The sequence below is a fragment of the Danio rerio genome, chromosome 2 (assembly GCF_049306965.1).
Source record: "Danio rerio strain Tuebingen ecotype United States chromosome 2, GRCz12tu, whole genome shotgun sequence".
Taxonomy (NCBI): domain Eukaryota; kingdom Metazoa; phylum Chordata; class Actinopteri; order Cypriniformes; family Danionidae; genus Danio; species Danio rerio.
In genome coordinates, this window is record NC_133177.1 from 62433041 (window position 1) to 62445896 (window position 12856).

At 39.6% G+C, this 12856-nt stretch overlaps 1 protein-coding gene across 1 annotated transcript in view; it reads right to left on the bottom strand.

Moving 5' to 3' along the window:
- The window catches only part of LOC100332639 (protein APCDD1-like), a 47954-nt gene extending 46786 nt beyond the window's left edge, over positions 1–1168 (bottom strand). Inside the window, exon 1 of the mRNA XM_021468389.3 lies at positions 948–1168. Coding sequence (XP_021324064.2) covers positions 948–990 — 43 coding nt within the window. The 5' untranslated portion in view covers positions 991–1168. The remainder of the gene's footprint in view (positions 1–947) is intronic.
- Between the last annotated feature and the right edge of the window lie 11688 nt (positions 1169–12856).

A 12856-nucleotide genomic window follows, 5' to 3' on the forward strand; every position in this document is an offset into this window, starting at 1 on the left:
TAAGGCTGCTTTGACTCAATCTACAGTACACTGTAAAAGCGCTGTACAAATAAAGGTGAATTGACTTGATTCTGCTCCTTCAACAAACATTTAACTGACTATACCAAACTTTGCAAGTACATGTCACCTACCTACCCAAATCTTGGGTTGAGGCATTTGGCTAATTTTTGGGGGGTTATTTTCAGAGTCTTGGGTAGTTTCAACCCAGCTTTTTGGGTCAAATCAACTCACAGCAGGGGCTGACTGGGATACCACATATTATGTACTAATTTGTTTAAATGCAATAAAAATAGTGTAACATAAACGCAGATTTCTTACGTTTTCAGATGATTAAAATAAGATTTTTGCTCATAGCAGCCCTTAGTCAGACGTTTCTGAATTAAAAAAAGTCTTACTAGCACCTTTTGTACACCTGTAATCAAAGCTGCACATCCCTCAGCGTACTTCAGTGATGCCGAGTCAAAACAACACAATTGCTGGGTCATCTTTCACAGATGTTTTTGGATCAAATTAACCAATTATTTAAGTAAAAAATAACCAATTACTGGGGAGAAATACAAACCATTTATAGGGTTAAAAATAATAACCCAATTACTTGGGTTAATTTAACCCCTGATGTGTTCTGTCCCATAATTACCCAGCAGTAGGGTTAAAAACATCCCAATTTGGGTAGTTTTTAACCCTGTGTTTTTTAGAGTGTAACCCTATTCCCAACCCCAACCCAACAGTCTACTTATAATCTAATGAGAATTCCTTGGCATGCAGCTGCAGCGTAACTTAAATTCAACAAAATGTGTTAAAGGCACCACCAAAATAAAGTCAAACCAACATTTTTACTTCATTTACTCAGCATATTTCTATTCTATCCACTGAAAATGTACATTTTTGAAAGATTTCTTCACGTTTGTGGACATTTCTGTGAGTTTATAGATGAATGAAACACTCACCCATCATCATCATCATCATCCTCAGCACCGCACACACAGCCATCGTCTTTAATCAATACTCCCGGTTTCGTTAGTCGTCAGATTAATCCCTCTTTGAGTTTCTTCTGTTTTATCCACAAACTGTGAGATTCAGTGTTTCAGAAGCGCAAAAACATCCATCCGACTGCAGCTCCAACATCTGGAACACACACACACACACACACACACAGAGAAGAGAGACTAAACCAGCAGGAGGAGATCATGGAGAAACACACACACGCCCAGAGGGAGAGAGAGAAAGATGTATATATAGAGAGAGAGAGAGCAATTGAATCTGTTGAACCATAAGAAAAGGTTAACCCATTGAATTCATTTGCCTTATTGTCCTTAATCTACACATGTAAATATGATAATTAACTATATTAGACCTATTAACTCAGGCGGCACAGTGGCTCAGGGGTTAGCGCTGTGGCTTCACAGCAAGAAGGTCGCTGGTTTGAGTCCCGATTGGGTCAGTTGGCATTTCTATGTAGAGTTTGCATGTTCTCCCCGTGTTGGCGTGGGTTTCCTCCAGGTGCTCCGGTTTCCCCCACAGTCCAAACACATGCGCTATAGGGGAACTGATGAAATAAATTGGCCGTAGTGTATGAGTGTGTGTGGGAGTGAGTGTGTATGGGTGTTTCCCAGTATTGGGTTGCAGCTGGAAGGGCATCCGCAGTGTAAAACATACGCTGGAATAGTTGGCGGTTCATTCCGCTATTGCAACCTCCGAAATAGAGACTAAGCCAAAGGAAAATTTACATCAATCAAACCGACTACAAATATTCAACTTAAATTAACTGATTAAATTAAGTTCAAGTAACTGAAAATCATTGTGTCTCATGATTTTTAGTGAACACGTCATCTAAATGTATTTTATTAATTAGTTTATTTTAATTCTCCTTTTTCTTTATCATGTTAGTTCTGTTTGTATTTGTACATGCATTGTTTTAATTTCTGATTGTTTTAATGAAGCAATTTGGGTTTGAGAAACTTGCATGTAAAATAAAATGTATTACTATTAGTAGTAGTAGTATTGTTGTTGCGCATTTGTGCATAATATAATGACTAGATTGTTTATTGTTTAAGTAATTTGCAATGTGTGGCAATACTTAATGTCATGTCAATAAAGCTCTTTTGAATTGAATTAAAATGAAATTGAATAAAGAGAGAGAGAGAGAGAGAGAGAGAGAGAGAGAGAGAAGTGCTGTTTTTTCCCTCTTTCTTCCTTCTGCTCTCACCACATCAAACACCTCCTGAAGAATCAAAGCTCTCCTGTCTGAACCTGCAGCTGTTTCTGTGGCTGCGTTTGGTTTCATTCTGTTAAAACTATTAAATATAATTATCCCAAAACTTTGCGAAACTAAAACAGTGTGCTTTATATACATATGCTTATCTTCTATTAACATAACCTACATTTTAAACATTTTATTTATGGAATATGAACACTGTAAAACAAAACAAACAAATAAGTCAAATGGACAGTATTTGTCAGCTGTGCACAATTCTATCATTAAAAATACAACAGAAGCCATAAATAAAACAGGTCAAATTTACAGTAAAAATGCAAGCTGTGGTTGCCAGATGTCTACCATTAAAAATACAAAGGAAGCCATAAATGAACAAAAGAGGTAAAAAAAATCACAGAATTGTCAGCTGTGGTTGCCAGAATTCTACCGTAAAAAATACAGAAGCCATAAATAAAACAAACACTACAGTAAAAATTGTCAGCTATGGTTGCCAGTATTCTTCCACAACAAATTTACAGTAAAAAAAGAGTGTGGTTGCCAGATTTGTACTGTTCAAAATACGATAAGCCATAAATGGAAAAATGGTAAAGAAAATTTTCTGCTGTGATTGCCAGAAATTAACCCTAAAAACATGATAGAAGCTATAAATAAATACGGTAAAATTTGTAGTAAACATTGTCAGTCATGGTTTCCAGAATTTTACCATAAAAATGTAAAAATTACAGTAAAAATGGTCAGATGTAGTTGCTAGAATCATACTGTTCAAAATATGACAAAATCCATTAAAAAATAAGGTAAAATTTACAGTAAAAATGGCAGCTGTGGTTGCCAGAATTGTACCGTACATATACGATAGAAGCCATAAATAGAAAAAAGGGTCAAATTTATGGTTAAAAAAATTCTACTGTGGTTGCCAGAATTCTCCTCTAAAAACACGACAGAAGCCATAAATTAAAAAAAAGGTGAAATTTACAGTTTGAGCCCAGTGGTTAAGTGCGCCGTCATATATCACCATGGTGCTCACGGTGACCTGAGTTTGAATCCCGGCTCGAGGTCCTTTGCCGACCCATCCTCTTTCTCATCTCCCAATACTTTTCCGTCTGCAACCTCTACTGCCCTTTTCAAATAAAGGTGAAACCCCCCTCAAAAATAGTTATAAAAAAGCCATAAATAGAAAAAAGCTCAAATTTATGCACTGTAAAAAATAAATCCTTAAAATTTACAGTAAAAAAACGGCAGCTGTGGTTGCCAGTACTTTACCGTTAAAAACACGGTACAAACCGTAAAAGTAATTTTTCATTTTTACTGTAAATTACCGTATTTCATTATTTTATAGAGGTAATATGTCTGTATTTTGAATGATCAACATCTACACATCTTTTGTTACACAGTTAGACACGTTAGCACACCCACATGAAGAAGGTGGTGGTGAAGTTACAAAATGAGCCAATGCTCATCACAATCAACTTTTCCCACAAGCAGAAAAGAGTATCAGCATATAGAAGGTGCTCAGTGTCATTCACACAGCTACTAAACACCAGTATGGTAACACGCTTAAAATTAAAGTCATGAAATAAACATTGTTCATCAACATTAAATGTAACATACATCTCTAATGTACATAACTGATAGGGAAACAGCTAAAAACATCCATAGTACTGTCAACCAAATGCATAAAAAGTGATGTTCCATGCAGGCAATTCTGAGAAAGTCAATTTACGGTTATTCGCCGTATATATTAAGGAAACATAGCGTTAACAAGGTTACAGATTTGTACTGTAGCATTTTTACAGTTTTTTACCATTAAAATCACGGCCATTTTTTACAGTGTGGTGAAAAAATCTGCTGTGGTTGCCAGATTTCTACCCTAAAAACATGAAAGAAGCCATAAATAAAAAGGTAAAATGTACAGTAAAAATGTCAGTCATGGTTGCCAGAATTGTACCGTACATATGATATAAACCATAAATTAAAAAGGTCAAAATTTCGGTAAAAAAAAACTGTCAGCTGTGGTTGCCAGAAATATATTGTAAAAAATACGATAGAAGCCATAAATAGAAAAAAGGTAAAATTTATGGTAAAAACAATTCTGCTGTGGTTGCCTGAACTCTACTCTAAAAACACAGCAGAAGCCATAAATAAATAAGGTAAATTTGACAGTAAAAAGGGCAGATGTGGTTGCCAGAATTCTACCATAAAAAGTACAATAAAAAGCCATAAAAAGTTGACATTTACGGTAAAAAAATGATCAGCTGTGTTTGCCAGATTCTACCATTAAAAATACAATACAAGACATGAATGGAAAAAAGGTCAAATTTACAGTATAAATTGTCAGCTGTGGTTGCAGAACTCTACTGTAAACAGATACGACAGAAGGCACAAAAAGATCAAATTCACGGTAAAGAACAATGTCAGCTGAGGTTGTCAGAATTCCACCATTAAAAATGCAATAAAAGGCATAAATCAAATGTCTAGATTTTACAATAAACTACCATATTTCATTGACTTATAGTGTTTATTCTTGGGGGGTTGGGGGGGGAGAGGGGGGGGGGTTGGACCATGATGGGTAAAGACCGATGGAGTGACTTTGGCCAAGACACTGGGGTTACACCCCTACTCTTTATATACACTTAGATATATACACTCGATATCGCATAGGGACCCTGAGCATGCGTCAATAGCGCCGCCATATTGGTACAGTGCTCCCAGGACAAATGTCATTCAACCGCACTAGTCAAGACAGTGTTATTACGTGAAGATGCGGGACTTTAGCGCTGTCTACGGGTGTAGTAACGAGCAAACAAAGAAAACAAAGCACAAAGGCAGAACATCTCATAGGTAATTTTAAGTTTTTTTCTGTTTGTGTATGTTCTGAACTTTTGTGCTAATCAGGTCACGTTATTGATGATAACAGTCACTTACTGCATTCACCATACGGCAAAGCAGCTCCAACTCGCACTAAACACTCGGCTTATGCTAGTTTTGTTGAATAAAATCAGCAAACAATGCAAAAGAAATATGACAACGAGATGCTGCGCTGCCAGAAACTTGTATTATTGTCGGCTAACGTTAGTGAAAGAGTCGTTCGGGGGATTCATTCACAAACGAATCGCTCCCTCCGTCAGTATGAGCAGTGAAAGCAGGAGAGGAGCTGTGTTTCAGGACATGATTAGATCAAATTTAACAGGGAGGGTGAATAGTACATTTCTGTACACACAAACACAAGCTTTTTGTCAGGAATGCCCGTGCGGTCACTGATCCATCAATGTAGAAAAGTGATGTAAAATTATAATTTTCGTAATTAGAAAAAAAAATTACATACTAACATCCAGGAAAACTCCCGATCATAGATATATGTGTATATGTGTATATCTCTGGCTTTGCATGGCCACAGTCCTCCACTGTACTTTGGTCCCGCATTCATTTCAAATGAGCGCTACCCTGTAGCAAGATGGCGGCGCTATTGACGCATTCCGTCCAATAAACAACAATAGGCCAGGCGACATCTAGTGTATATATCTATGACCAGAAGTACCACTGGATTATTAATGAGCACAGAGAGTCAGGACCTCAGTTTAGCGTCTCATCCGAAAGATGGCGCCCAATGACAGTAGTGTCCCCTTCACTATACTGGGGCGTTAGGACTCACACAGACCTAACACCACTTCCAACAGCAACCTAGTTTTCCTATGTGGTCTTCCATCCAGGTACTAACCAGGCTCAGCCCTGCTTAGGTTGTTAGTTAGGACGATTCTTAGGGTCCGCACATTTTGGGGACACCCAGAGATATTATTCGGGCGACCCTATATCCCACCCCCCCCCTTGCTCTTCACTTTCGTCCGCTAACTTCATCCCCCCTCCTCGCGTCTTTACATTTGTCTGCGACACCTGCCCGCTCCCACTCTCCCCTTCTATACTTTCTACCACGACAAAGAAAGTATAAAAAATGTATAGAAAGTGTTTTCAAATATTTGTTTGTTTTTAGTTTGATCAGTGAGAAGTATTGATTAAATTATTTTTTAAAAATAATATTGAAGGGCAGCACGGTGGCGCAGTGGGTAGCACAATCGACTCACAGCAAGAGGGTCACTAGTTTAAGCCCCAGCTGGGTCAGTTGGCATTTCTGCGTGTGAATGAATGTGTATGGATGTTTCCCAGTAGTGGGTTGCAGCTGGAAGAGCATCCACTGTGTGAAACATATGCTGAAAGTTGGTGGTTAATTCTGCTGTGACGACCCCTGATTAATAAAGGGACTAAAGCCGAAAAGAAAATGAATGAAGGATTGAATGAAAATAATAGTGAAAATGTGGAGTGCCAAGATGTGAAGATGACAGATATTGTGGCCAAAATAAAAATGCGGAATTTGCTCTCATGACTTAATTTGCTTCTTGGTTTTAGTAAATCTTTGTTATGATAACTAATGTATTCCCGTTTAATTTGGAGCAAATCATTACAAAGTGGCCACAGCAGGGGCGGACTGGGACAAAAATTCAGCCCTGGCACTGTTGCCACACCAGCCCATATTACCACACCGACACAGCCCCACCCACAGACTCGCACATTCACTATTTATTTTGGTGTAAAGAGGGTGAAATAATATGACATTCTTGCCAGATTTTGATTATGTCCAGGTAACCTTGGCTTGGGTCGGCCAATCTTGAAACCAGGCGGCAGTTGCCGATTGGGCCAAATGCTTAACATTTATTAGGCTGGCTTGTATAGTTTCTTCTGAGACTAAAAATTAAACTCTATCTCCTCCTAGAGCTTTCAAGCTATGACCACCAAACTCACACCAGACCTCCAAACTGGTCTGACTCGGGTTGCTATATCTTTTCCGACTGAGCCGACTTTTGGTTTTCCGAAAAACGTCCTGGGACCGTCTGAAAAATCCGATTGACTTAACAGTGGACAAAACTTTGTGACCTCATAAGTCTGCACCGGACTGTCCTACAGGCTTCTAACTGGGCTCATTTAACTCAGACCATCTAACTGCCAATAACTGATGAGCTTTTAACTTTCTGGCCACACCCTAGCAACCACTTTTGGGACCCTAGAAACTGTCCCATAGACTTCCACTGCAAAAGACTCTCATTGACTTTACATTGGGTAAAACTTTGTGAGCTCATAACTCTGCATCAGACTGTTGCACAGACTTCTAACTGGGCTCATTTAACTCAGACTACCAAACTACCAATAACTGATGAGCTTTTAACTTTCTAGCCACACCCCTAACAACCAGATACATCACCCTAGCAACGGTCCTATAGACTGCCATTATAGAGGTTCAGATTGATATCGTCATGCTGCAGTGTGATAGAGACATGGGTGTTGCTTTTAACTGTTCATACTGGCAAGAAGCTTTAATACATCATCGGTCTAAGCTGTCAATCCACTCTATAGCAACAAAACAGACTAACCTAGCAACGATATAACAGCAGCTATATCTCAGTATCAGAACATCGTAGAGAAGCGGGGGTTGACTTGTTTGACTTATGCTAGCACATCATCCATCCATCCGTCCATCCATCCATCCATCCATCCATCCATCCATCCATCCATCCATCCATCCATCTATCTATCTATCTATCTATCTATCTATCTATCTATCTATCTATCTATCTATCTATCTATCTATCTATCTATCTATCTATCTATCTATCACTCTATCTATCTATCTAGCTATCTATCTATCTATCTATCTGTCTGTCTGTCTGTCTGTCTGTCTGTCTGTCTGTCTGTCTGTCTGTCTCTCTGTCTGTCTGTCTGTCTGTCTGTCTGTCTGTCTGTCTGTCTGTCTGTCTGTCTGTCTCTCTGTCTGTCTGTCTGTCTGTCTGTCTGTCTGTCTGTCTGTCTGTCTGTCTGTCTATCTATCTATCTTTTCATACTTTTTAAAACTGTTTAAACTGAATAAACTATTACCATCAGGCTTTCACAAGCCAGCCTCAAAGTTTGTTCTCAAACTTTAAGAATCTAGTTATCACTATTTTTATTATCATCCTCATAATATCACATCACAAAACAATACATATTAAAAAAAAAAAAAAAAAAACTGACCGGCCCACACTTTAAAATTGGTCCGGCCCTTCTGGCATTTGACCGAATTGCCAGATGGCCAGTCCGCCCCTGGGCCACAGTTTGATAAAAACATGAAAACAACTTCAACTGTGTGCACGATTTACTTAAAACAAGGGAACAAATGGCTAAAGCAGACTGATTTGATATAGTTTATAGGAACAAATCAGTCCGTTTGTGGCTATGAGTGTGTGTTTTTCCCTCATACGTCACGCATTAAAAAGAATTTCATTTAAAGAAATCTGTGAACAGTTTCCCGCAGCTCATGATTCATGTGAGTTTCCCATTTATTTATGATTATGGATTGTATAATGGCTCCTTGTTCTCTGCTCTGATAACTTTTGGTGCTGGAAAGTATGACTAAGTGACATTTATTGCGTTTCAGTGGTTTGGAACAATATATTGTCTGGATTATTCATGCAAATTACAGTAACGAGCTATAATACGAAACATTTGTACTACTATATATTATCCAAACTCTTAAAACTGTCACTTATGGTCACTTTAAAACATTAGTGCAGTTAAATATTAAATAGAGTAAATACAATAGTGTTTTTGTTACTGTAAAGTGAATTATACTGTATATCAGAGCTTCTCAACCTGCAACCTCTTTCACTTCTGTCCCACTTCTGTCTCCGATCATTTTTTGTCCCACCTGTCTGACATTTTCTCTAAAATGTTTATATGACCTGCTCATTTAAACCTTTATTTATTAACATATAAATAATATATGTTACACACACACACACACACACACACACACACACACACACACACACACACACACATACAGGGTGGGCCATTTATATGGATACACCTTATTAAAATAGGAATGGTTGGTTATTAGCGTCCTGTTTGTGGCATATTAGTATACGTGAAGGGGGCAAACTTTTCAAGATGGGTGGTGACCATGTTGGCCATTTTGAAGTCGGCCATCTTGGATCCAACTTTTGTTTTTTCAATAGGAAGAGGGTCATGTGACACGTCAAACTTATTGGGAATTTCACAAGAAAAGCAATGGTGAGCTTGGTTTTAACGTAACTTTATTCTTTCATGAGTTATTTACAAGTTTCTGACCACTTATAAAATGTGTTCAATGTGCTGCCCACTGTGTTGGATTGTCAGTGCAACCCTCTGCTCCCACTCTTCACACACTGAGAGCAACACCGCAGGGGAAATGCCAGCACAGGACTCCAGTATCCGTAGTTTCAGGTGCTGCACATCTTGTATCTGCACACCATAGACACCACAGACAATTGCCTTCAGATGACCACAAAGATGAAAGTCTAAGGGGGTCAGATCCCTGCTGAAAAATCCAGCTTAAACCAGCCTAGGCTGGTTGGCTGGTTTTAGCTGGTCGACCAGGCTGGTTTTAGAGGGGTTTTGGCTACTTCCAGGCTGGTTTCCAGCCATTTCCAGCCTGGTCTTAGCTGGTCAGCCTGGGAGATGACCACCTAAAACCAGCTTGACCAGCCTAGCAGGCTGGGAGCCCAGCCAAAACCAACTATGTAAAGCTTAAACCAGGCTTGTCAAGATGTTTTTAGCTGGATTTAGCTGGTCATTTTTCAGCCTGAACAGCTAAGACCAGGCTGGAAATGGCTGGAAACCAGCCTGGAAGTGGCCAAAACCCCTCTAAAACCAGGCTGGTCGACCAGCTAAAACCAGCCAACCGTTTAAGCTGGATTTTTCAGCAGGGATTGGAAGACTTTGGGGTCCATTCAACTGGCCCATTTACTTTTCAGGAAACTGTTCATCTAGGAATGCTCGGACCTGACACACATAATGTGGTGGTGAAACTCAGGGAATGTGCCAGCTTCAGTGCATTAGAGGGAAACACATCATCATGGAGCAATGCCAAATATCCAGTGGCCTTGAGGTTTCCATTGATGAAGAATGGCCACACTATCTTTGTTGTCTATGGTGTGCAGATACAAGATGTGCAGCACCTGAAACTACGGATACTGGAGTCCTGTGCTGGCATTTCCCCTGCGGTGTTGCTCTCAGTGTGTGAAGAGTGGGATAAGAGGGTTGCATTGACAATCCAACACAGTGGGCAGCACATTGAACACATTTTATAAAGAAACTTGTAAATAACTCATGAAAAAATAAAGTTACGTTAAAACCAAGCACACCATTGCTTTTCTTGTGAAATTTCTAATAAGTTTGATGTGTCACATGACCCTCTTCTTATTGAAAACACAAAAAATTGAATCCAAGATGGCCGACTTCAAAATGGCCACAATGGTCACCACCCATATTAATAAGTTTGCCCCCACACAGTTTACTGTAGTGAAAACCAAAGTATACCACAGTATTTATTACAGGTGATCAGTTCACTATAGTTAATACTACAGTAAGCTGGCGCATTCATCCTACATCTATAACACAATGTTGTTATAGAGATTGCATAGACTCACCCAGACTTCATCTTTCCTCATTACTGGTGCTGAAGTGAATCCACATGGTATGACTAGAGTAAAGCAGAGAGTCGGTGTGTGTGTGTGTGTGTGTGTGAACGCAGTATCAGACAGAAGAGTCTCAGTTCTTCATCTGAGAGGAATGGAGAGATAAAAGACAGAAACAGAGCTCGAGTTTGGCTCACTTTAAAGCACTTTAATCTTGTGGTTTGGCTGTGTGTGGGAAAGAGACACCTCCTTTACTCTCTCTCTCTCTCCTACTCAGTCCTTTATGTATTGTGAAAGGTTGAAACCTCTACTTTACAAACTAGAAATGCAGGACGTTTTGTTTTCTTGAAAATGTTCATCTTTACAGTTGGACTGACATCGCAATGTACTCTTCTTATTTTTATTTAAAGTACACTATGAGAAATGTCTGTTAGTGAACAGTTTCTGTATGTGTTTTGTGTTTATTTGCGGTGGTGAATTGCATTATGGGATGTCGATATCTGCTCTACTTTTAATGTTGACAATTCAACTCTACAGTTTAAAGGTGCAGTAGTTGATCTGCCAAAATGCTAACCGTTAGCATAATATATTGAAATCACAGTCCCTCCCTGTGGTGTATTGGGATAATACTACAGTATCTACTACAGTATTATCCAAAGCCACGCCTCTTAAAACACAAACGTGCACCTTAAAAGATGACAGAAGACAACCCACTAGTAGTGATGGGAAGTTACTGACTCGGATCTTTGAGTCTCGTTCAGCAAGATGAACGAATCTTTTTGAGTCATTTCGTTGATTTGGTTCAATTTGTCAAAATATTATTAAAATGTTACGAATTGCTTCCAAACACATCTACAACTAGCCCAAAAGGTTGATCACACGACAAATAAGTCATAAATAAAATACTATAATGCTGTGTTCACACCAGACGCGGAACGCGCGGATATATTGCGCTATTCGCGCGTAAATTGCCGCGTGAACATTTGAGTTTACTCGCGTCATTCGCGTATCAAATTAACTTCAGAACAGACGCGGATTCGCGTGATGGGCGGGGCTTCTGTCTGCCCGGTGACTCTAGCTTCATAGCTAAATGGCTAACATGGATTTTATGAAGAAAATAACAGTGTTTATGTGCTTTATGAAGGCTGATAAACAGCGTCGATAAGTTTAGGACAGTGTCTACTACATGCTTTCAGAGGTGCATCCAGCTCTTTAAGCTCATTAACTCCTCCAGAAACTGAAACTGGATGATGGAGGTTTTCAGTGGTGCTTCTGACTGAGCCCAGCCCAGTTTGATGAACTTCTTGTTGATGTCTGCTGGGGGATTTTTCCTGGGACACCGACAACAGGCGATACATCACAATCACGCCCCCACAAGAGCAAGCTCCTGATTGGTTAACGCGGCACGAATGTCCGCTGAAGTTCAGATTTTTGAACTCGAGTGATTCGCGTCAAACGCGCAAAACGCTCATTTCGCGCCATGCCATTCGCGCATATCGCGCCACAGGATGTCTGTTCTCGCGTTTGCATTGACTTAACATGTAAATCACTCGACGCGCGTTCCGCATCTGGTGTGAACGCAGCATAAGAAGGAGAAAATAATCATTCAGTGTTGACCTGCTCTTTTGTCTATGAAGGTATTGTTGTCTGTTTGCTCAGCTCACCTCTTCATGTCTTCAGCGATTCGTTCACGTTACGCTGACAGTCACATTTAATCTTAATGTACACAGTCTGAGCCGATAGGAGCCATGATAATTATTTCACCTTTCCAGTCTTCTGGTTCTTGAGTTGTTCGTTCATCACAAGACAGAATGACTCAAACCTGATAGAGGCCTCGAGAGTTGAACGGATCAACTCTCTTTCCGGCTCTAAACGCATATGATTGGCTTCTGCCTTTCCACGATGAACAACTCAAAAGACTTGAAATGAGCGATACCACCTGCACAAATGTGCGCACGCGCAGATAAACGAATCACTCCCTGGGAGGACTTACAGTACCTGAGTCATATTGAAGATTTGTTCAAAATAAACGAATCGTTCAGGAACAACTCATCACTACCCACTAGATCATGTCATTCGCCAGATAGAAAACTTTACAGTACTTTATAACACTACGATTGTGAATGATTACCTGTGTTATATCAGCACGCTTCAGCAGCAGAAC